Source organism: Eleutherodactylus coqui, chromosome 9, assembly GCF_035609145.1.
Source record: "Eleutherodactylus coqui strain aEleCoq1 chromosome 9, aEleCoq1.hap1, whole genome shotgun sequence".
NCBI classification, from domain to species: domain Eukaryota; kingdom Metazoa; phylum Chordata; class Amphibia; order Anura; family Eleutherodactylidae; genus Eleutherodactylus; species Eleutherodactylus coqui.
The window spans coordinates 39,644,408-39,668,812 of record NC_089845.1 but is presented as its reverse complement, the minus strand read 5'-3'; the positions used below and the strand labels follow the sequence as shown (position 1 = coordinate 39,668,812).

At 45.9% G+C, this 24,405-nt stretch overlaps 1 protein-coding gene across 1 annotated transcript in view; it reads right to left on the bottom strand.

Moving 5' to 3' along the window:
* The window catches only part of MYLK4 (myosin light chain kinase family member 4), a 43,159-nt gene extending 19,021 nt beyond the window's left edge, over nt 1–24,138 (bottom strand). The window contains exons 1-4 of the mRNA XM_066578930.1: nt 23,990–24,138; nt 20,292–20,668; nt 2,511–2,616; nt 2,220–2,313 (exon numbers count right to left, since the gene is read on the bottom strand). Coding sequence (XP_066435027.1) covers nt 2,220–2,313; nt 2,511–2,616; nt 20,292–20,668; nt 23,990–24,000 — 588 coding nt within the window. The 5' untranslated portion in view covers nt 24,001–24,138. The remainder of the gene's footprint in view (nt 1–2,219; nt 2,314–2,510; nt 2,617–20,291; nt 20,669–23,989) is intronic.
* Nucleotides 24,139–24,405: the final 267 nt, after the last annotated feature.

Genomic DNA, 24,405 nt, shown 5'->3' with positions numbered 1-24,405 from the left:
TTTGTAGTACTGCCAAAAATTTTGATGAGGAATTTAGCAGGGTGGCTTATGAATCTTCCCAGTACAGATTTTATGTGTGTCTCAATTGTCAGATGATGCGGTATCTAAGTTTGAATTGGCTATATTTGTATATTTATGGAGGTCCCTTTTTAACATGTTTTTGAGCCAAGACTAAGGGCTCATGAAACGCCTGAAATGTGTTAGAAGTACCTCACTTGTGGCTTTCTTTTGTAAAGCTCAAGCTGCTATAATAAAGTTTACGGATTATTTTATTTTGTGATTAAAGCTAGATTACTACCTTACTAGATGAGAATACCTCCATACATATGGCATCCAATGGAGCATGCCCAATTTTAATTCCACTGAAAAACATCAAATTTTTGTCTCTATATGAAATTGGAGGCGTATGGAGATATAATAAGGGCCCATACACGTGTATGCTCCAAAATATAACATCTCCATACTACTTGGAGTATGTACAGAACCATAATGTAGTCACAGCATATAAAGTCTTGGACAGAAAATCATCTTGGGCCATGTAAAATTGCCCCTGTAAGCATCTTATCACATGTTATGTGCATTACATCCCATTGACTTGAACTGCAGTGTCATCTACTAACCTACTAAAACCAGATATTTCCATTTCAGTATGTGGTCCTACCATTACTCCTAGGCAGCACGCCCAATGTCTTGGGGTCATATTTGATTCCAATCGCTCCTTTATTTCTTATATTCAATCACTTGCATGCTCATGTCACCTACACCTCAAAAACACCTCCAGAATCCACCCTTTTTTTTACTATGGATATAGCAAAAACTTATTGTTGCCTTGATTCATTTTTGCCTTTATCTCAATAAACTCTTTTGGCCCATCCACAATAGGAAACATTTAAAGCTCATGACTGTCATCCATAAAGCTCTCCACATTGCTGCACCACCCTATATCTCCTCGGTCATCTCCGTCTGTCACCCTACCTGTGATCTCTGTTCTGCTAATGATCTCAGACTAAATTCCTCCATAATGTGAACTTCCCACTACGATCTCCAAGTTTTTTCCACCAGTTCTCTGGAATATGCTATCCCAGACAATCAGGATAATCTCCAATACCCACAATTCTAAGCGTGCACTAAAAACACATCTCTTAAGGGAGGTCTATCCCATTCCCTATTCTAATTCTTCTCCATTTATGCTGCTTCTGCATTCCCCCTCAGAACCTCATTCCTTCAACCCATAGTATCCACCACACCCCGTACTCCCTAATACACTTCATATCTCTACTTATACAGATACTGGCTGGCAACTGACTCAGTTTTATTTACAGATGTGGTGATCGTTGACTGGCTTATTGTGATAAATTGATTTACACCATTCTTGTACATTGTTATCATTAGCTACTAGAGATGAGCGAGTATACTCGCTAAGGCTAACTACTCGAGCGAGTAGTGCCTTAGTCGAGTATCTGCCCGCTCGTCACTAAAGATTCGGCTGCTGGCGCGGGTGACAGGTGAGTTGCGGCGGTGAGCGGGGGGAGAGAGGGATCTCCCCTCCGTTCCTCCCCGCTCTCCCCTGCCGCTACCCGCCCCCCGCCAGCAGCAGGATCTTTAGAGACGAGCGGGCAGATACTCGACTAAGGCACTACTCGCTCGAGTAGTTAGCCTTAGCGAGTATACTCGCTCATCTCTAATTAGCTACATCTGTATTCTACCGTGTATATATATGAATCATGGCTGGACCATTGTACAGAATAAGCAGTTGTACCTCTTCTGCCATCCCTATTTTCAAACAGATTGTAAGCTCATGTGAACAGGGCCCTCACTGCTATTGTTCAAATTGTTTTTTAGTTTAAAAGACTCTTTCACCTACATTTAGCCGATACGCTAAGCTTATGGGATAAAAGTTGGTGAGCCGCTGTTAAGTAGTCTGCCCATTAAAAAATTAGAATAGCTGGACTACTTAGCGGCTCTGCTCAATGAACTGAGCGGCTGTTTTCAGCACTGACACAGGGGGAACGACGGGGGCGCTAAGTATAACACATCCACAGACTTGGCGGGTCACCTACTTTTAGCTCAAAAGCTTAGCTCATAGGACTGAAAGTAGGTGACAGAGTCTCTTTAATATATGTAATGCCTGAAACTGTCTGATCATGTACTCTTTGATTTGTAAAGTGCTGCAGAGTATGTGGCACTATATAAATAAAGATTATTATTAAATGTCAAACCTTTTCTTTATCGCCTCTGACTTTGATAATTTTTGCTGCCAGGGTAAGTCCTGAGGCTTTCTCTACACATCTGTGCACTTGACCAAACCTCCCGCTGTAAATGAAAGCAACACTTTATATTAAGATTTCACAGAAAAAAAGAACAAGAGAAAGCACAATGACTAAAATCCAGCATAGTCCAGGACTTCTGCATCTGAACTATGACTAATGCCGTGTGATCTGCTACTCAACAAGAACTGTCTCTGTCTAAGAGTATTGTTTATTTTAGAACACAGCAGGCTAAGGACTTACCCACCAAGCACCTGCGTCTTTTCCACGGTGTAAAAGTTATTAATTTGAGCATGTTTAGCTGAGACAATTCTGTGATCAAAAGGGGCTGAAGGTGGAGGGGTGACATCTATAAGGGATTTAAAAGCAAATAGGTTACGCACAGAGCAGCGAAGAATAACAAATGTCCACGTACAGATGGCATGGTTTCACAAACATATTTGTGTATTATGTCTATAGATCAGTCCTATTATTTTTCTTTAGGACTCAGTCAGATGAGCATTTTTTTTGCACACCTATGTGCGCAATTAAACCCCGCTCCACGCATGTTAAAAATGCGTGTGACCGAAGCTCCGTGCTAATTGCTTTCAATGAATGGCTGAGCGCTGCCTCTGATTGGCTGAGTGCTATTACCAATCACAGGCAATGTTCAGCTGTCATTCAATCAATGGCTGAGCGTTGCCTGTGACACAGCACTTTTAAAGAGGCAGGAATTTTTAAATCCCGGGCCAGCCAAAAGTGCTTCAGAGCAGTGTAGGTAGTAAGGAAGAAGACGCACTGGAGCACAGACAGCGGTGGAGAGGTGATGTACATATTTTTTTTATTTTTTACAGCAACGTCTGATTGGCTGAGCACTGTGACCAATCAGAGGCAGCTCTTAGCTATTAAATGACAGCTGAGAGCTGCCTCTGATTGGCTGAGTGCTCAGCCAATCAGAGGCAGCACTCACTCATCCATTCACGAATTCATGAATGGGTGAGTGAGTGCTGCCTCTGACTGGCTGAGTGCTCAGCCAATCAGAGGCAGCCCATCCCTGCCTGCTGAATACTACTGAAAGCAGTTCAGGTGAAGAGCCAGCTGGACGCGTCTGAGCCCCAGCAGCTGCAGAGAGGTAAGTATTGATTTTTTTTATTTTTTACACTTTTTTAGGATGGTTTTCAGGGAAGGGCTTATATTTGAAGCCCTTCCCCAAAAATTAATACAGCGCTTGTCAGCAGCCTATTGCTTTCAATGGAGCCGGCTGGACTGAGCCCTTTCAGCGGATTATCGCTGCTAGCAGCATTGTTTTCCGCCGTGACTATTGCTTCGGTCACGCGATTTTTTTAAGCGCATCAGTTACAAAAAATGTCCGCGTGACTGAGCCCTTAGTCATGCAGCATAAATGACATGAAACATTTTTGGGGGGGGGGATGGTACGATTACAACTATACCAAAATTATATTTTTTTTTAGGCTTTTCCACTATGGCACAATAGAAACTTTTTTTGGAAAACATTTTTTTGCATCGCTGCATTCAAAGTCCCTTTAACTTTTTTATTTTTCCATCGAATGAACTTTCTGAGGGCTTTTTTTTGCATGATGAGCTGTTGTTTTTATTAGTACCATTTTGGGGTACATACAGAATTTTTCTATTGTTTTTATTGCATTCTTTTGGGAGGGGAAATGACCCAAAAAAGCATTTTGGTTTAATTTTTTTTTTCTTAAAGTGTTTGCCATGCGGAATAAAAAATGTGTTCAATTTATTGTATGGGTCATAATGGATGCGACAATACCAAATGTGAATTTTTTAATTTTTTTACATTTTTATTAAATAATGAGGGGAAAGTGCGCAAAAAAGGTTTTTTTATTCTACTACTTTTGAAATTTTTTTTTTTTTTTTTTAAATGTTGATTTTTTTTTTCAATTTTTCATGTCCCTGTAGGGAACTTGAACCTGTGAACCCATGATAATACATAGCAGGACTTCTGGTGACCATAACTGTCCAGGCGATTCATAGAAGTTTTCTCAAACACCCCAGAAAGCGTTAATTTTTCTTGTCTGCTATCCACATTGTCCACATCTCACAGTCATACGTTACAATTGGAAAGACGATGGCTATGATTAACTTTCGTTTGATAGTGACTGAGACATCCTTGCACTTCCATGGCCCCCCCCCCCCCCCCCCGCGCTAAGCAACACTTTATCTCACCTATCGAGCTGCCAGTATGATTAATAAGATACCCAAGGAATACGAAACTATTAACCACTTCGATTTCCTTGCTGTGGATCTTTATGTGGACTTCCTTGTTGGCAGTCGTCAAAATCTTTGTCTTCTTGATGTTCAGGTAAAGTCCCATCTTCTCATTTTCTTCTTTTAGCTTCAGGATCAGTGTCTTCAGATTCTTTGCTGTCTCTGCTACCTGGGTTGTATCGTCGACTTATCTTAGATTAGTGATGGTTCTTCCACCTATTTTAAACCCAACACCCTGAACATTTAAAGGAGATGTCCCGCGCCGAAACGGGTTTTTTTTTTTTTAAACCCCCCCCCCGTTCGGCGCGAGACAACCCCGATGCAGGGGTTAAAAAAACCACCCGCACAGCGCTTACCTGAATCCCGGCGGTCCGGCGTCTTCATACTCACCTGCTGAAGATGGCCGCCGGGATCCTCTGTCTTCATGGACCGCAGGGCTTCTGTGCGGTCCATTGCCGATTCCAGCCTCCTGATTGGCTGGAATCGGCACGTGACGGGGCGGAGCTACACGGAGCTACACGGAGCCCCATAGAGAAGAGGAGAAGACCCGGACTGCGCAAGCGCGGCTAATTTGGCCATCGGAGGGCGAAAATTAGTCGGCACCATGGAGACGAGGACGCTAGCAACGGAGCTGGTAAGTATAAAACTTTTTATAACTTCTGTATGGCTCATAATTAATGCACAATGTATATTACAAAGTGCATTATTATGGCCATACAGAAGTGTATAGACCCACTTGCTGCCTCGGGACATCTCCTTTAAGTCCAGACGCCTCATGATCACTTCTACATAGAGGTTGAAATGAAAAGGAAAGAACATACATCCTTATCTTGTGCCCTTTTTAATCTTGAACCATTCTGTATCCCCATACCTGTTTTTTTTACTGTGGCTTCTTGATTGCTTTAGAGAGACCTGATCAACGTGATCAGGTGCCCTAGTACCTCACTCAGTGCTTTCCAAAGTTTATCATGCTCAACACAGTCGAAAGCCTTTAGTGTAATCAATGAAACACTGGTACAGTTTCTTCTGATGCTCTCTTGCTTTTTCCATGATCCACCTCAAGTTTGCGATGTGGTCACAGGTCCCTCCGCCCTGGCGGAATCCAGCTTCAACATCAAGAAGTTCCTGGTCAACGATATTGTCCAAGCACTTCTGGAAGCTTTCCAGAAGCCCCTTACTGGTGTGGGGAATCATAGTGATTATTCTATAGTTTCCACAGTTCTTGACATTGCCCTTCAGTGGGATGAAAACGAATCTTTTCCAATCCTTTAGCCATATGCAGGTCCTCTACATTGTCCAGCATAGTGCTACAAGTGCAGCTGTTGAGACTGGTTTAAGCAGCTCTGCAGGAATTCCATCGATGCCAGGTGCTTTGCTGTTTGGCAGCTTTCTCATTGCCCACTCCACTTCACATTCCAGCAGGTCTGGTTCTAGATCCTCTTGGCCCTCATGTTGCTCCTGGTGGTCATTGTTGGCACCAGCATATAGTACTTCTGTATATTGTTTCCATCTCGTCTTCAGGTCCTGCTGGACACTAATTTCATTCTCGACATGGCCCTTAATGGCTGCTTGGTGGGCGGAGAAAGCATTTGACAAAGTATCTCATACCATACTTATTGAAAAAATGACCAAATATGGGATTGACAAGGCAACTGTTAGGTGGATTTACAACTGGCTAAGTGACCAAACTCAAAGAGTGGTCATAAATAGCTGCACACAAAGTGGAAGAATGTATCAAGTGGGGTACCACAAGGCTCTGTCCTAGGCCCAGTGTTGTTCAACATTTTTATAAATGATCTGGTGGAGGGAATTGATGGGGAAATCATCAAATTTGCTGATGACACAAAGCTAGGAGGGATAGCTAACACTAGGGAAGAGAGAGAATTCAAAAAGATCTAGGAAAGCTTGAACAGTGGTCAGCGACTAACAGAATGGTATTTAATAGAGATGAGCGTACGTACTCGTCCGAGCTTGATACTCGTTCGAGTATTAGCGTGTTCGAGATGCTCGTTACTAGAGGCGAGCACCACGCGATGTTCGAGTTACTTTCACTTTCATCTCTGAGACGTTAGCGCGCTTTCTGGCCAATAGAAAGACAGGGAAGGCATTACAACTTCCCCCTGCGACGTTCAAGCCCTATACCACTCCCCTGCAGTGAGTGGCTGGCGAGATCAGGTGTCACCCGAGTATATAAATCGGCCCCTCCCGCGGCTCGCCACAGATGCATTTTGACATAGTTCAGGGAAAGTGCTGTCTTGCTGGAGTTGCTATAGGGAGAGTGTTAGGAGTTATTTTAGGCTTCAAGAACCCCAACGGTCCTTCTTAGGGCCACATCTGACCGTGTGCAGTACTGTTGAGGCTGCTTTTTGCAGTGTTGCACCTTTTTTTTTTTTTTTTTTTGGTATATCGGCTGTGCAGAGCATTGCGTCCTCAGTCTGCAGTAATTTTACATAGTATAGGGCCAGTAGTGCTGAGGCAGGGACAGTGAAAAAGGTGAAAGACATATACTGTCTATATAGGCAGTGGGCTTTTCCAAAAAAATTTGGGAAAAAACATTCTATTTGGGCTGCCTGTGACCGTCCTGAGTGTACTGCGTCTCTGCTGGGGGTAGTAGTCCTAATTAATACGCAGCCAGCTAAGTGTTACAGCAGGCTTGCGCAAAATTCTTTCCTGGCTCTGCGTTGCCCGTTACATCACCGCTGTCATCCTGTCCAGAGGGAAACAGTCTGCAGTAATTTTACATAGTATAGGGCCAGTAGTGCTGAGGCAGGGACAGTGAAAAAGGTGAAAGACGTATACTGTCTTTATAGGCAGTGGGCTTTTCCAAAAAAATTTGGGAAAAAACATTCTATTTGGGCTGCCTGTGACCGTCCTGAGTGTACTGCGTCTGTGCTGGGGGTAGTTGTCCTAATTAATACGCAGCCAACTAAGTGTTACAGCAGGCTTGCGCAAAATTCTTTCCTGGCTCTGCGTTGCCCGTTACATCACCGCTGTCATCCTGTCCAGAGGGAAACAGTCTGCAGTAATTTTACATAGTATAGGGCCAGTAGTGCTGAGGCAGGGACAGTGAAAAAGGTGAAAGACGTATACTGTCTATATAGGCAGTGGGCTTTTCCAAAAAAATTTGGGAAAAAACATTCTATTTGGGCTGCCTGTGACCGTCCTGAGTGTACTGCGTCTCTGCTGGGGGTAGTAGTCCTAATTAATACGCAGCCAGCTAAGTGTTACAGCAGGCTTGCGCAAAATTCTTTCCTGGCTCTGCGTTGGCCGTTACATCACCGCTGTCATCCTTTCCAGAGGGAAACAGTCTGCAGTAATTTTACATAGTATAGGGCCAGTAGTGCTGAGGCAGGGACAGTGAAAAAGGTGAAAGACGTATACTGTCTATATAGGCAGTGGGCTTTTCCAAAAAAATTTGGTAAAAAACTTTCTATTTGGGCTGCCTGTGACCGTCCTTAGCGTACTGCGTCTGTGCTGGGGGTAGTAGTCCTAATTAATACGCAGCCAGCTAAGTGTTACAGCAGGCTTGCGCAAAATTCTTTCCTGGCTCTGCTGTGCGTTCCGTAAGCGAAGTCAGCCTCCAACCACAGGCCAATAAGCGGCACATTTAATTACAGCGTTCTGTTTCTGCACTACTGGTAATACACCATGCTGAGGGGTAGGCCTAGAGGACGTGGACGTGGTCGTGGACGCGGGCAAGGACGCGGTGGCCCAAGTCAGGGTGTGGGCACAGGCCGAGCTCCTGATCCAGGTGTATCGCAGCCGACTGCTGCGGGATTAGGAGAGAGGCACGTTTCTGGCGTCCCCACATTCATCTCACAATTAATGGGTCCACGCGGTAGACCTTTATTAGAAAATGAGCAGTGTGAGCAGGTCCTGTCGTGGATGGCAGAAAGTGCATCCAGCAATCTATCGACCACCCAGAGTTCTGCGCCGTCCACTGCTGCAACTCTGAATCCTCTGGCTGCTGTCCCTCCTTCCTCCCAGCCTCCTCACTCCATTACAATGACACATTCTGAGGAGCAGGCAGACTCCCAGGAACTGTTCTCGGGCCCCTGCCCAGAATGGGCAGCAATGGTTCCGAATCCTCTCCCACTGGAGGAGTTTGTCGTGACCGATGCCCAACCTTTGGAAAGTTCCCGGGGTCCGGGGGATGAGGCTGGGGACTTCCGGCAACTGTCTCAAGAGCTTTCAGTGGGTGAGGAGGACGATGACGATGAGACACAGTTGTCTATCACTCAGGTAGTAGTAATTGGAGTAAGTCCGAGGGAGGAGCGCACAGAGGATTCCGAGGAAGAGCAGCAGGACGATGAGGTGACTGACCCCACCTGGTTTGCTAAGCCTACTGAGGACAGGTCTTCAGAGGGGGAGGCAAGTGCAGCAGCAGGGCAGGTTGGAAGAGGCAGTGTGGTGGCCAGGGGTAGAGGCAGGGCCAGACAGAATAATCCACCAACTGTTTCCCAAAGCGCCCCCTCGCGCCATGCCACCCTGCAGAGGCCGAGGTGTTCAAAGGTCTGGCAGTTTTTCACTGAGAGTGCAGACGACCGACGAACAGTGGTATGCAACCTTTGTCACGCCAAGATCAGCCGGGGAGCCACCACCACCAGCCTCACCACCACCAGCATGCGCAGACATATGATGGCCAAGCACCCCACAAGGTGGGACGAAGGCCGTTCACCGCCTCCGGTTTGCACCGCTGCCTCTCCCCCTGTGCCCCAACCTGCCACTGAGATCCAACCCCCCTCTCAGGACACAGGCACTACTGTCTCCTGGCCTGCACCCACACCCTCACCTCCGCTGTCCTCGGCCCCATCCACCAGTGTCTCTCAGCGCACCGTCCAGCCGTCGCTAGCGCAAGTGTTGGAGCGCAAGCGCAAGTACGTCGCCACGCACCCGCACGCTCAAGCGTTAAACGTGCACATAGCCAAATTTATCAGCCTGGAGATGCTGCCGTATAGGGTTGTGGAAACGGAGGCTTTCAAAGGTATGATGGCGGCGGCGGCCCCGCGCTACTCAGTTCCCAGTCACCAGTACTTTTCCCGATGTGCCGTCCCAGCCCTGCACGACCACGTCTCCCGCAACATTGTACGCGCCCTCACCAACGTGGTTACTGCCAAGGTCCACTTAACAACGGACACGTGGACAAGCACAGGCGGGCAGGGCCACTATATCTCCCTGACGGCACATTGGGTGAATTTAGTGGAGGCTGGGACAGAGTCAGAGCCTGGGACCGCTCACGTCCTACCCACCCCCAGAATTGCGGGCCCCAGCTCAGTGGTGGTATCTGCGGCGGTGTATGCTTCCTCCACTAAACCACCCTCCTCCTCCTCCTACGCAACCTCTGTCTCGCAATCAAGATGTGTCAGCAGCAGCACGTCGCCAGCAGTCGGTGTCGCGCGGCACAGCAGCACAGCGGTGGGCAAGCGTCAGCAGGCCGTGCTGAAACTACTCAGCTTAGGAGATAAGAGGCACACGGCCCACGAACTGCTGCAGGGTCTGACAGAGCAGACCGACCGCTGGCTCGCTGAGCCTCCAACCGGGCATGGTCGTGTGTGACAACGGCCGTAACCTGGTGGCGGCTCTGCAGCTCGGCAGCCCCACGCACGTGCCATGCCTGGCCCACGTCTTTAATTTGGTGGTTCAGCGCTTTCTGAAAAGCTACCCACGCTTGTCAGACCTGCTCTGAAAGGTGCACCGGCTCTGCGCACATTTCCGCAAGTCCCACACGGACGCTGCCACCCTGCGCACCCTGCAACATCGGTTTAATCTGCCAGTGCACCGACTGCTGTGCGACGTGCCCACACGGTGGAACTCTACGCTCCACATGTTGGCCAGGCTCTATGAACAGCGTAGAGCTATAGTGGAATACCAACTCCAACATGGGCGGCGCAGTGGGAGTCAGCCTCCTCAATTCTTTACAGAAGATTGGGCCTGGTTGGCCCTTTGAGGAGTCTACCCAGATGGTGAGCGGCGATGCTGCAATCATTAGCGTCACCATTCCTCGGCTATGCCTCTTGAGAAGTTCCCTGCAAAGCATAAAGGCAGACGCTTTGCGCTCGAAAACGGAGGCGGGGGAAGACAGTATGTCGCTGGATAGTCAGAGCACCCTCCTGTCTATATCTCAGCGCGTTGAGGAGGAGGAGGAGCATGAGGAGGATGAGGAGGAGGGGGAAGAGACACCTTGGCCCACTGCTGAGGGTTCCCATGCTGCTTGCCTGTCATCCTTTCAGCGTGTATGGCCGGAAAAGGAGGAGGAGGAGGATCCTGAAAGTGATCTTCCTAGTGAGGACAGCCATGTGTTGCGTACAGGTACCCTGGCACACATGGCTGACTTCATGTTAGGATGCCTTTCTCGTGACCCTCGCGTTACACGCATTCTGGCCACTACGGATTACTGGGTGTACACACTGCTCGACCCACGGTATAAGGAGAACCTTTCCACTCTTATACCCGAAGAGGAAAGGGGTTCGAGAGTGATGCTATACCACAGGACCCTGGCGGACAAACTGATGGTAAAATTCCCATCCGACAGCGCTAGTGGCCGAAGGCGCAGTTCCGAGGGCCAGGTAGCAGGGGAGGCGCGGAGATCAGGCAGCATGTACAGCACAGGCAGGGGAACACTCTCTAAGGCCTTTGACAGCTTTCTGGCTCCCCAGCAAGACTGTGTCACCGCTCCCCAGTCAAGGCTGAGTCGGCGGGAGCACTGTAAAAGGATGGTGAGGGAGTACGTAGCCGATCGCACGACCGTCCTCCGTGACGCTTCTGCCCCCTACAACTACTGGGTGTCGAAGCTGGACACGTGGCCTGAACTCACGCTGTATGCCCTGGAGGTGCTTGCTTGTCCTGTGGCTAGCGTCTTGTCAGAGAGGGTGTTTAGTGCGGCTGGGGGAATCATCACGGATAAACGTACCCGCCTGTCAACCGACAGTGCCGACAGGCTTACACTCATCAAGATGAACAAAGCCTGGATTTCCCCAGACTTCTGTTCTCCACCAGCAGACAGCAGCGATACCTAAACAATACGTAGGCTGCACCCGCGGATGGAAGCATCGTTCTCTATCACCATCAAAAACGGGGACCTTTTAGCTTCATCAATCTGTGTATTCTATTCATCCTCCTCCTCCTGCTCCTCCTCCTGAAACCTCACGTAATCACGCCGAACGGGCAATTTTTCTTAGACCCACAAGGCTCAGTCATATAATTTTTGTAAACAATTTTTATACGTTTCAATGCTCATTAAAGCGTTGAAACTTGCACCTGAACCAATTTTTATTTTAACTGGGCTGCCTCCAGGCCTAGTTACAAATTAAGCCACATTAACCAAAGCGATTAATGGGTTTCACCTGCCCTCTTGGTTGGGCATGGGCAATTTTTCTGAGGTACATTAGTACTGTTGGTACACCAATTTTTTTGGGCCCTCGCCTACAGTGTAATCCAATTAATTTTTTGCCCACCTGCATTAAAGCTGACGTTACATCAGCTGTGCTGGGCACTGCAATGGGATATATTTATGTACCGCCGGTGGCTTCCTGGGACCCACTCATGCTGTCGGTCCACATGGACTTCCCATTAGGGAGATGTACGTGCCTGTGTATACTTATAAAAAACTCGAGCCTGACTGGGGCATGCACTTTGGGCCGAAGCCCACCTGTATTTAATCAGACGTTAGCTCTGCTGTCCAGAGCACTGCAATGGGATATATTTTTGTACCGCCAGTGGGTTCCAGGGAGCCACCCATGCTGTCGGTCCACACGGACCTCACATTAGGGAGTTGTACCTGCCTGTGTCTATGTATTAAAAACCCCCGTCTGACTGGGGCATGCAGTGTGGGCCGAAGCCCACCTGTATTTTATCTGACGTTACCTCAGCTGTGCAGGGCAATGCAATGGGATATATTTATGTACCGCCGGTGGCTTCCTGACACCCACCCATGCTGTCAGTCGACACGGAGTTGTAACTGCATGTGTCCACTTCTAAAGAACCCCAGTCTGACTGGGGCATGCAGTGTGGGCCGAAGCCCACCTGTATTAAACATGGCATTACCTCAGCTGTGATGGGCACTGCAATGGGATATATTTATGTACCGCCGGTGGGTTCCAGGGAGCCACCCATGCTGTGTGTCCACAGGGACTTCACATTAGGGATTTGTACCTGCCAGTGTCTATGTATTAAAAACCCCGGTCAGACTGGGGCATGAAGTGTGGGCCGAAGACCACCTGCATTTAATCGGACGTTACCTCAGCTGTGCTGGGCACTGCAATGGGATATATTTATGTACCGCCGGTGGGTTCCAGGGAGCCACCCATGCTGTGGGTCCAAAGAGAGTTGTAACTGCATGTGTCTACTTCTAAAGAACCCCAGTCTGACTGGGGCATGCAGTGTGGGCCGAAGCCCACCTGCATTTAACATGACATTACCTCAGCTGTGATGCGCAGCGCAATGGGATATATTTATGTACCGCCGGTGGCTTCCTGGCACCCACCCATGCTGTCGGTCCACACGGAGTTGTAACTGCATGTGTCGACTTCTAAAGAACCCCAGTCTGACTGGGGCATGCAGTGTGGGCCGAAGCCCACCTGCATTTAACATGACATTACCTCAGCTGTGATGGGCACTGCAATGGGATACATTTATGCACAGCCGGTGGGTTCCAGGGAGCCACCCATGCTGTGGGTGCACACGGAATTCCCATTGCGGAGTTGTACCTGCCTGTGACTATTTATAAAAAACCCCGGTCTGACTGGGGCATGCAGACACCTTGACAGAATGAATAGTGTGTGGCACATAGGTTCCCCATTGCTATGCCCACGTGTGCAGCTCCTGATGGAGGTGGCACAGGATTGGATTTCTCATTGCTTCTGTACAGCATTGTGGGCTATTGCTCCGCCCCTTTTAAAGAGGGTCGCTGCCTAGCCGTGCCAACCCTCTGCAGTGTGTGCCTGCGGTTTCTCCTCATGGCAGATGCACTTATAAATAGACATGAGGGTGGTGTGGCATGAGGGCAGCTGAAGGCTGCGCAGGGACACTTTGGTGTGTGCTGTGGACACTGGGTCGTGCGGGGGGGGGGGGGTTGGGCAGCATGTAACCCAGGAGAAGTGGCAGCGGAGTGTCATGCAGGCAGTGATTGTGCTTTGTTGGAGGTAGTGTGGTGCTTAGCTAAGGTATGCATTGCTAATGAGGGCTTTTCAGAAGTAAAAATTGTTGGGAAGGGGGGGGCCCACTCTTGCCGCTATTGTGGCTTAATAGTGGGACCTGGGAACTTGAGATGCAGCCCAACATGTAGCCCCTCGCCTGCCCTATCCGTTGCTGTGTCGTTCCCATCACTTTCTTGAATTGCCCAGATTTTCACAAATGGAAACCTTAGCGAGCATCGGCGATATACAAAAATGCTCGGGTCGCCCATTGACTTCAATGGGGTTCGTTATTCGAAACGAACTCTCGAGCATCGCGAAATTTTCGTCCCGAGTAACGAGCACCCGAGCATTTTGGTGCTCGCTCATCTCTAGTATTTAACAAAGAGAAATGCAAAGTCCTACATCTTGGCAAGAAAAATGAAAAAAGCACATACAGAATGGGAGGAATTGGGCTAAAGCAGCAGCACATGTGAAAAAGACTTGTAAAAATCATAGACTGAACATCAGTCAACAATGAGATGCAGCAGCCAAAAAGGCAAGCACAATTCTGGGATGTATTAAGAGAAGCATAGAGTCTAGATCACGTGAGGTGATTATCCCCCTCTACTCATCCTTAGTCAGACCTCATTTGGAATACTGTGTCCAGTTCTGGGCACCCCACTTTAAAAAAGACATAGACAAACTGGAGCAAGTTCAGAGAAAAGTTACCAAGATGGTGAGCGGTCTGCAAATCATGTCCTATGAGGAACGGTTAAAGGGGTTGTCCCGCGCTGAAACGTTTTTTTTTGTTTTTTTTAACCCCCCCCCCCCGTTCGGCACGAGACAACCCCGATGCAGGGGTTAAAAAAACAACCCGCACAGCGCTTACCTGAATCCCGGCGGTCCGGCGTCTTCATACTTACCTGCTGAAGATGGCCGCCGGGATCCTCTGTCTCCGTGGACCGCAGGGCTTCTGTGCGGTCCATTGCCGATTCCAGCCTCCTGATTGGCTGGAATCGGCACGTGACGGGGCGGAGCTACACGGAGCCGGCATTCTACACGAGCGGCCCCATAGAAGACTGCAGAAGACCCGGACTGCGCAAGCGCGGCTAATTTGGCCATCGGAGGGCGAAAATTAGTCGGCTCCATGGGAACGAGGACGCCAGCAACGGAGCAGGTAAGTATAAAACTTTTTATAACTTCTGTATGGCTCATAATTAATGCACAATGTACATTACAAAGTGCATTATTATGGCCATACAGAAGTGTATAGACCCACTTGCTGCCGCGGGACAACCCCTTTAAAGGATCTGGCAATGATTAGCTTGCAAAAAAGAAGGCTGAGAGGAGACTTAATAGCTGTCTACAAATATCTGAAGGGCTGTCACAGGACAGAGGGATCAGCCCTATTATTATTTGTATAAGGAAAGACTAGAAGCAATGAAATGAAAGTGAAAGGAAGGAGACACAAATTAGATATTGGAAAAAACTTTCTGACAGTGAGGGTGATTAATGAGTGGAACAGGTTACCACGGGAGGTGGCGAGTTCTCTTTCAATGGAAAAGTTCAAACAAAGGCTGGACAAATATCTGTCTGGGATGACTTAGTAAATCCTGCAATGAGCAGGATGTTGGACTCGCTGACCCTGGAGTTCCCTTTCAACTCTACTATTCTATGATTCTATGAGAAAGGCCTCTTCACCTGTTTCACAGTGGCAAAAAATTCCCTACTGTGACCCTTCTTACAGGTTAATTCAAGGCTCATGCATTGGGCATTCAGGAAGTTATTCTTGTTTTTCCTGACTTCTCTTTGGAATTTAGCATTGAGTTGCCTTGTCTCATCCAGCCTTCCCTTAGCCTCTCTCCTTTTATCAGCAATCTGGAAGGTGGTTGAAATTATCCTGCTCCCACTGCGAACTGGCTTTTTGTATGGCGCATGTTCTTGGGCCATCTTAGTGGTGTTTCCCTTTATCTCTGCCCACAGTTTGTTTGGGTCCCCAGTTTCCTGCCTGAACAAGTCAAACCTGTTCCTCACCTCGACTGCGTATTGTGAAGGGAACTTGCTGACATCAAATTTCCTCTGTATGGCAGGACGCTTGAGTTTGCATAGTCTGACCCTAATTTTGGCTTTAAGGAGTTGGTGATCGGATGCACAGTCTGCATCTGGTAGTGTTTTTGCAGAGAAAATTGAACCTTTCCATTTCTGCTGGCAAAGGATGTAGTCGATTTGCTTGCAATGCTGCCTATTTGGGGATGTCCAGGTGTAGAGGCATTGTTTTGGTTGGGTAAAGAAGGTGTTAGTGATTCTGAACTCATTCTCCTGGCAGAACTGCGCAAGGCGGTCCCCTGCATCATTCCTCTTCCATAGGCAGTGTTTGACGACCATTCCTGCATCCTCTCCTTCCCCGACTTTGGCGTTGAAATCACAGATGATGTAGATAATGTCCATTCCTGGGGTTCTGTCAAATGTACTCTGGACCTGGACAAAGAAGTCTTCAATGTCCAGCTCTGATGCATCTGCTGTTGGTGCATAGACTTGGACGATGGTCCCATTCAGTGGTTTTCCTCTGATGCGGATGGACAAGACCTTATCATTGATATATTTTGAGATCTGTAAGCACCTTGCAATTTTTGTTTGCCACAAAAAGTAACCCCTTTTCTCCTTTCAATTTAGTTTCCTGAGTAATAAATGGTATAGTCATCTGAGCTGAAATCCCGAAGTCTAGTCCAACGTAGTTCACTGACTCCCATTACATCCACACTCATTCTTTCCATTTCTCTTTTGATGATGTCCAGCTTTCCAATGCTTATCCCTCTCACGTTCCATGTTCTAATGGTATACTGATTTTACAGCTTAGGTGACCCTTTTCACCATGGACTTCATCAGCAATTGGTCTCCCTCACTATAATCGACTCAAAGTGCCGGAGGGTGGCAACACATGACATACCAACAGTGGGGGTCGTGTGGCTAAGTGCTTTGAGTTTGGGAAAGACCTGGTGACCTACCCTGTAAATCCTTCACCATGAAGCTCTGTGGATCACAATCAACATGCTTCAAATAGAGTACTAGTCACTGGGCCCCTCAGGTTGAGCGGATTCATTAACACTTTGTATTGTACCATGTTTTTCTATTGTAATATATTTTTCTTTGCATCTTTTCTTTAATAAAAATTGATAAAATTACAGTTAGAACTTTGAAGGCTACACCCACTGGAGCAACCTGAATTTACCTGTATGTATTGTAGCAACCCGCATTGTTTCCATAGGAACAATGACCATAAGTTTCACAGAAATGAAGCTTCATTAGGAAGAATATGCAGCAAATACATGTATGACCTCAATATGTTCCTTTTCATTAAAGTGTCATTGGTTTTATAGCTACAATAAATGTAGTGCACATTTGTAGTATTCTGATATGACCAACAACACCGCTGTATACTATATCATCAAATGACTAAGAGACGATGTTACTCTTTACCATATTACAACCAGCCAAACCACTGACTGCTCATCTACCAGCTATGTTTGGTCATGGTGTCTGAGGCCAAGCGATTGCATATCTGGTTTTGCAAATCATCCTGTATACTATCTGTCCATTTATGAGAAGCCTTTGATTTACTTTCAGTTTTCAGCTCCGTGTTGGATTTCCACTAAATCATATTCCATTACAAAGCAATGAACAAGAGGCTGACATCATTTCAAAAATTTCCAAGACTTCTACATGCCTAGCAGACTAATTCTTAACTCAGATTTTAAGAAATCCACTTTCTAAGCAAATATGGAAAGTACTTAACTTGAAATTATTTTAACCCTTTAAAGGACATGGCCTAGTTTGGTGCTTAAGGATGCATCGAGTTTTGAAGATTTTTAGCTGTACTTTTCAAAAGCCATAACTCCTTTTTAATGAAGCTCTATTTTGTCAAGTGCTTGAAGACGTATTGATTCTGAATTATTTTATGTCAGATTATGGTTTATGTGTGTCACATGGTACATTTGACCAATATTTGGCTTGTGCACCACTATATTCTTAAAGGGGTTGTCCCGCGGCGAAATCAAAAAAAAATTTTCTCTACATACCCCCACATTGTGCCCCGTTAAAAACAATCCCTTTGTTATTTAAAAAAAATCGCTTACCTGCATCCCCGTTCGGGCAGTTTCTTCTTTTAAGGATGGCCGCCGATCCTTTCCCAAGGATGCACCGTGGTTTTCTCCCATGGTGCACCGCGGGTCTTCTCCCATGGTGCACCGTGGATTATCTTCTCCTGTCTTGCTTTCCACTGCCGATTACAGCCACCTAATTGGCTGGTCGGCACCACGTGACGGAGGCGGAGCTACGATGACGATGCGCAGACCAGCTCTCCGGCGCGAACACGCCGGAGCGGCCCCATTCAACAGAGCAGAAGACCGGACAACGCAAGCGCGTCTAAAGAAGCCAGAAGATGCAGAAATTAGTCGGAGCCATGGAGACGGGGACGCCAGCAACGGAGTGGGTAAGTGTATAACTTCTGTATGGCTCATATTTAATGCATGATGTATATTACAAAGTGCATTAATATGGCCATACAGAAGTGTATACCCCCACTTGATTTCACGGGACAACCCCTTTAAGTTTATTTTCTATGTTTGAAAAAGAAAAATAATAGAATTTATTTTAAAGAAAGCTGTAACTTTTTCAGTCGAAATAGTTGAATGGGGCTTGTTCATTGTGTGATATATCTATCAATCTATCTATATATATATACACACATATATATTTCTTAGGTGTTTTGACATTTGCATTGTAGTAAAGGCCCATTTAGACACAACGATTAGCACTCAAAATTCGCTCAAAAGCCATCTTTTGAGTGATAATCGTTGTGTCTAAACGCGCTGCCATCATGCACTGTTCTTTCATCGCTCATTTCTAGCTAGCTAGAAATGAGCGATGAGCCTTATCAGCACCGCCAGCTGATATCTCAGCAGGCGGTGCTGATAGCATTCTTTTAGCTGGTATTCCACTGGCAGTTCTCAGTGCATATTCAAAACAGCTGCTTTGTTCTCTGAGCTATCATGAAGGTATCCCACTCAGTCTGCATAACTCTTAAGTAGCTAATTAGCTACTTGGAGTTATGCAAAAATGATCGCTCAAAACTGTCACTCAAACTGTCGTTTGAGCGATTTTTGAGCGGTCATCGCTCCGTGTAAATGGGCCTTAACCCTTTTTTTTTTAAAAAATTTAATTTGTTGTTGGCATCACTGCATTCAAAGACCCATAACGTTTTTATTTTTTTATGGACAGAGCAGTATAAAGGCTTGTTTTTTTGTGCAAAAAGCTGTAGTTTTTATTGGCAACATTTTGGGATACATATAATATTCTGTGAGGTAAAATGAGCAAAAATCTGTATGGCTTCAGTCTTTGCTTTTCTTTTTTTTTATAGTGCTTGCTCTGGAAGATAAAAAGTGTGCTCAGTTTAGTGGATGGGTTATTTATTTTTTTTAAGGAGAAAAAAAGGAAAATTGCCCAAAACGGATTTTTTTTCAAAAAAGTTACAAAAGTAAGTAAAACTATTATAGAATAAAAAAAAAATATATAAATATATATATAAAAAATAGAAAATGCCAACATAAACCGCCGTCATATCCACCCTGTAATCTGAGATTATACAAATCATATATCAAAATGTCTGAAACGAAATGACAAACCCATTCCTGTACTTTTTTATGTCAATATAATTGTAAAAATAAAAGTACTATAAATGTAAAAAAAATTTTTTTTTTTTTGCTTTTTGTACATATTATCGCTAATAAAAAATTTTAAAAAGTTGTTGTTTTTTTTAATAAATCTATGCAGTCTTTTATCTTATAAAACAAAAGGTAGTTTGTAGAAAAAATTAAGTGTAAAGTAAACATGAGCAAATATGCTGTCTAAAAGTGTCACATCTACTAGAGAAATAAACGTCATCACTTGCTACCAGTATATCTTAAAAGGGTTGTCCACTGTCCAGGCTTTATGGGGTTCTGCATATCCCTAAAGTCCCTTGACCAGCAGTCATTTTCAATGGTGTTTGTAATATAAGGACTCTAAATACCAAATAGCTTTTTGTTATTATTATCATTTAATTTCTAAAGTCAACTCTATGTTTGTAGTTTGCAAAGTTTGAAGCAGTTTGAAGCTGCTATATAAGCAGTAGCTACAGATGGGTATTCCTTTAGCTTGACTCTTAATGCAGCGTGATATCACGGTGTGCCATCAGGGTGGTTAATTTACACTTTACGATGGGTTTTGTTGTGTTAGGATAAGGGAACATAAGAGATTTTTAATGGGTTAAGATAACTTTCTGCACTGTGCTATCACAATCAAGGTAAAATCTGTCCCATCTGTATCTAGTACAAGTAACATCATTCCAAGTACATTAGAATCATCCATGTAGCAGGGCTGACTTTTAGATACACTCCGTATACAGCGTAATTAATTCAGCTACTGTACAAGATCATTTCTATCAACTAGCTGGTGCCAATCATCTATGGCTATTTGTATGAATTGTGAAACCCTGCTAGATGGACGCTGGCAGGCTGCTGCGCTACAAGCTGCACATAAGCAACCGCTACAAGTCTAACAAGCGGTAGGTCTACTTTGCACTGGTTTGAGGATTAGGATATAGGGGGCATAATACACATGTTCAGAACTGAACATGGTTTCTTACCAAGAATTAAACATCTCTCTTCTTCCTTTATGGAGGATTCCTTATTATCCTCTGGGCATTCCCTTATTTGAGCCTCCTGGCTAGAATTCAGATTGCCAGCAGTTTCTTCAGTATCCTCTGGCAATATGATTTCTGCTGTGCCTTTTGTGTTTATTCTGCTTATCTTGTGTTCTTCTTCCATGTGATCATCACCCGTTCCATGCCTCTTACTACTACAGCTCTGTTCATTGTGGCAACTTTCATCATTTTCTAAGGAATTGTTTAATGTTTCTTCTTTATGATCTCTTTCTTTTTCTTCATCCTCCTCCACCAATTCTTTGTCTTCTCCTAGTTCTTCTTCTGTAACCAGCAGTTGTATATCCTCTGTATTGCTCACACTAAAATATAACATTTAATTACCGTACATGTTGCTATTGAGCACTTAAATACCTTTACTAAGGCCGGATTCACACGGGCGTCAAAATTAAGCGATATTTGTGCGTCGCAAGATGCACATATCTCGCACAAATATAAACCCAATTTTATTGAATGGGGTCATACACATGAGCGATGCTTTTCTGCATGGCACCGCTATGTGATGCTATGCGGGAAAAAAATCATGGTATGTTCTATCTTTGTGCGTGCTATCACATCGCAGCGCCCATTGTTTTCAATGGAGCCGCCAGCCCCATTGAAAGCAATAAGAGAAACTCCATGATCTGCCAGTTGTGACAGCAGCGCCGGAGGATCCCTGCATCCCCAAAGTGATGCAAGGCTGTTTTGCCATGAAAACACCGTGCATCCCTGGGGCATTCACATTGGGGAGCGCGATATGGGGGCGGGATTCACAGCTCCATAGCGCGCTTAACCGTGTGAAGATAGCCTAAGAGAAGAATTTCTGTATTGAGACAACTACTGTATCACCAATTACCATCAGGCTAAATTTACTTTGATGACATTTTGCAAATATTGTTGAATATGAAAATATGTTGCAGAAATATGCCATATAAATATTTATTAACACACTTATAACACCTAATATCACTGAGGAAAGCCCCAAACACCTCCAAAGTGCTCTGTAAAACAGGCCAATAAAAAGAGTGAACTTTATGCAAATGAGTCAGAAAAATTGATGTCCCTAGCAGAATAAACGGGTAGGGCTTGAGGGGGTTTTCCATGCAAATACTATCGATGACCTATCCTCTTAAAGGGGTGGTCTCGCGAAAGCAAGTGGGTCTATACACTTCTGTATGGCCATATTAATGCACTTTGTAATATACATCGTGCATTAAATATGAGCCATACAGAAGTTATTCACTTACCTGCTCCGTTGCTAGCGTCCCCGTTGCCATGGTTCCGTCTAACTTCGGTGTCTTCTTGCCTTTTTAGACGCGCTTGCGCAGATCCGTCTTCTCCCTTCTTCTCCCTTCGGCTCCGCTCGGCAGCATCGGCATTTTGGCTCCGCCCCCTTGTACGCATCATCGCGTAGCTCCGCCCCATGACGTGTGCCGGTTCCAGCCTCCTGATTGGCTGGAATCGGCACATGACGGGGGCGGAGCTACGCGATGACGCGAAAAGGGGGCGGAGCCAAAACTCCGATGCTTCCAAGACCAGCCGAAGGGAGAAGATGCATCTGCGCAAGCGCGTCTAAAAAGGCAAGAAGACACCGAAGTTAGACGGAACCATGGCAACGGGGACGCTAGCAACGGAGCAGGTAAGTGAATAACTTCTGTATGGCTCATATTTAATGCACGATGTATATTACAAAGTGCATTAATATGGCCATACAGAAGTGTATAGACCCACTTGCTTTCGCGAGACCACCCCTTTAATAAGTTATCAATAGTTGGTCGACTGGGGTCTACCACTTGAGACCCCGGCTCATCAGCTGATTGGGCGCCTGGTGTCAGTGTGACAATACACAGGGGGCGGCACGGAAGCAGATGACTCTGAGCCCTGTGTAATGACTGGTGCTTGTAATTGCAGCTGCAGCTCTCATTAAAATCAATGACAGCTGTGCCTGTAATTACAAGTACTAGCCACTACACAGGGGTCAGAGCTATCTGCTTCCGCTCCAATCCCTGTGTATTGTGGCACTGACACCAAGCGCTCAATGAATTGATCAGCTGGGGTCCCAGGTGGCAGACCCCAGCTGATCAACTGTTGATGACCTATTCCGAGGATAGGTCATCAATAGTATTAGCATGGAAAATGCCTTTAAAATATCCCACAATTGGGGATTCAAATGTGGAGAAGTATAACCACAGGAGACATACATTTGTTCTACTTGAGCTGGTAACAAGAGAAATTATGCATTACACGCTGTTAATGCATCTGCTTTTCTCTGGCACTTAAGGGAGGGTCCTGAGCAAGCAACCACCTCTATAATACCCATTTGCCCTAGTAGGGCAAATAAATAGGGGCTATAATGGCGATACAACAACCTTAGGCCAGCTGCATAGAAATGGATTTGCATTATAGAATCCGTGGTCGGCATTCATAGCATGCTATGTAAAAGTGATTCTTCCTGCACACTCGCAGAATCGAATTGCGATTTCCACGAGTGGAGGAAAAAGCGCAGCATGATCCATTTTCGTGCGGATTCCGCATGGACAGCTTCCATTGAATTCTTCCCTTTCACCTCTTTTGCACAGAGCTTCCTGGCTGGGAGGTTGCTAGGCTCGGTATTATTGTATCTTGACGCCACTGGAAGCTAGGGGTTTGGCAGGGCTTCCATGGAGGGACGCCCCTGTCACACCCCTAGGTCCGGATTGGTTGCATTCCGCAAGGTCCTGGAAGCTGCACGTCAAGATGCAATAACAGGCATACAGGCGGCTGGCGCTCCCAATGCTGCCCATGCGGTGGCTCTGAGCGTTGTGCACAGCCCAGCAGCAGCACACGCATCTGGCAACTGCCGGCTGTCTGTGCATGAAGAAGCACAACGCGGATGGCGCCCCACTTAGAAGGAGAGCAAGTAGTACTGTACAGCCGCAGGGGAAGAAGAAGCAGCAGAGGGAGGCTGGGAGAGGGTCCAGGAGGCGGTAGTGATCATGTACACTGCCCTGGGGAAGAAGCAGCAGCAGCGAGGAGCCCAACGAGCCTGGGAGAGGGGCCGGGAGATGATAGTGCATAGTTAGAGTCAGCTGCTGCAAAGCGCCGACTACAGTTTGACGTGATATAGAACATGCATGTATTTCTAGATGAGGACCAGCACTGATCTGTGAAAATTTGGCAATGTGCAATGCAGTATTTTGCCCTATGATAGGACCAATAAATGTTCCATATCACTAATAGATATGATTAACCCTTTACAATCCAGTTTTAGATTCAGGGTTTCCTAAAAGGCTTTATCATTTTGCTGTTACATAACAGTGCCATCTGCTGGCTAAAGCCAGTGTGCGTACACCAGAGAGGCTCAGACAGTGAAGTGGCTGCAATAGATGGTAAGAATACCCAGTCGGACGTCTTCTTCTAACAACCCTTCTGTCTCAGTGAATATTCCTTCTTCTAACATCGAAGCATGTACAAGCTTCAATCAGAATGCAGGAAGATGTCAGACACTGGATTGGAAAGGGTTAAAGCTGCTAATACAAGTATTTTGGAAAGTTCTTACAAAAGCAATGTCTTTTGTGAAAAGTATAGCTACAGTGTGGACTTGTCATTTAAAACAAACTGCACTCAAGTAAAATAAGAGTTTTACAGATTCCGCTATTCCTTACCTTTCTATCATAGCTGTCTCTTGTTCAATATCCTTACAAGCTGTGCATGGAGAGAGGCGATCAGATGTGTCAGACGCGTCCGTACCACTAACCTTTAGCAGCAGATCTTCTGATACTAGAGATTCTGAGCAGTTGTGCACAGCTTTAGTGTCTTCACTACATATACTAGTATGGATGTTGTTATCTTCCATTCGTTCAGATAGAATCTGATGTTTTACTAATTCTTCATATTCCTTATCTATTGGTATACTTGTATCTTCAGCTATTAAAATAAGTTTTTCTTCTTCCTTGTTCTCTTCAGTACTGTCAAGACTTTCTTCTGTACTCTCAGTTTTGTTACTAATCCCTGGCAATACTTGGACCGGTTCATCATTCTCCCATACCTCACCTTCCTCCACACAATAAATAATAGGAGT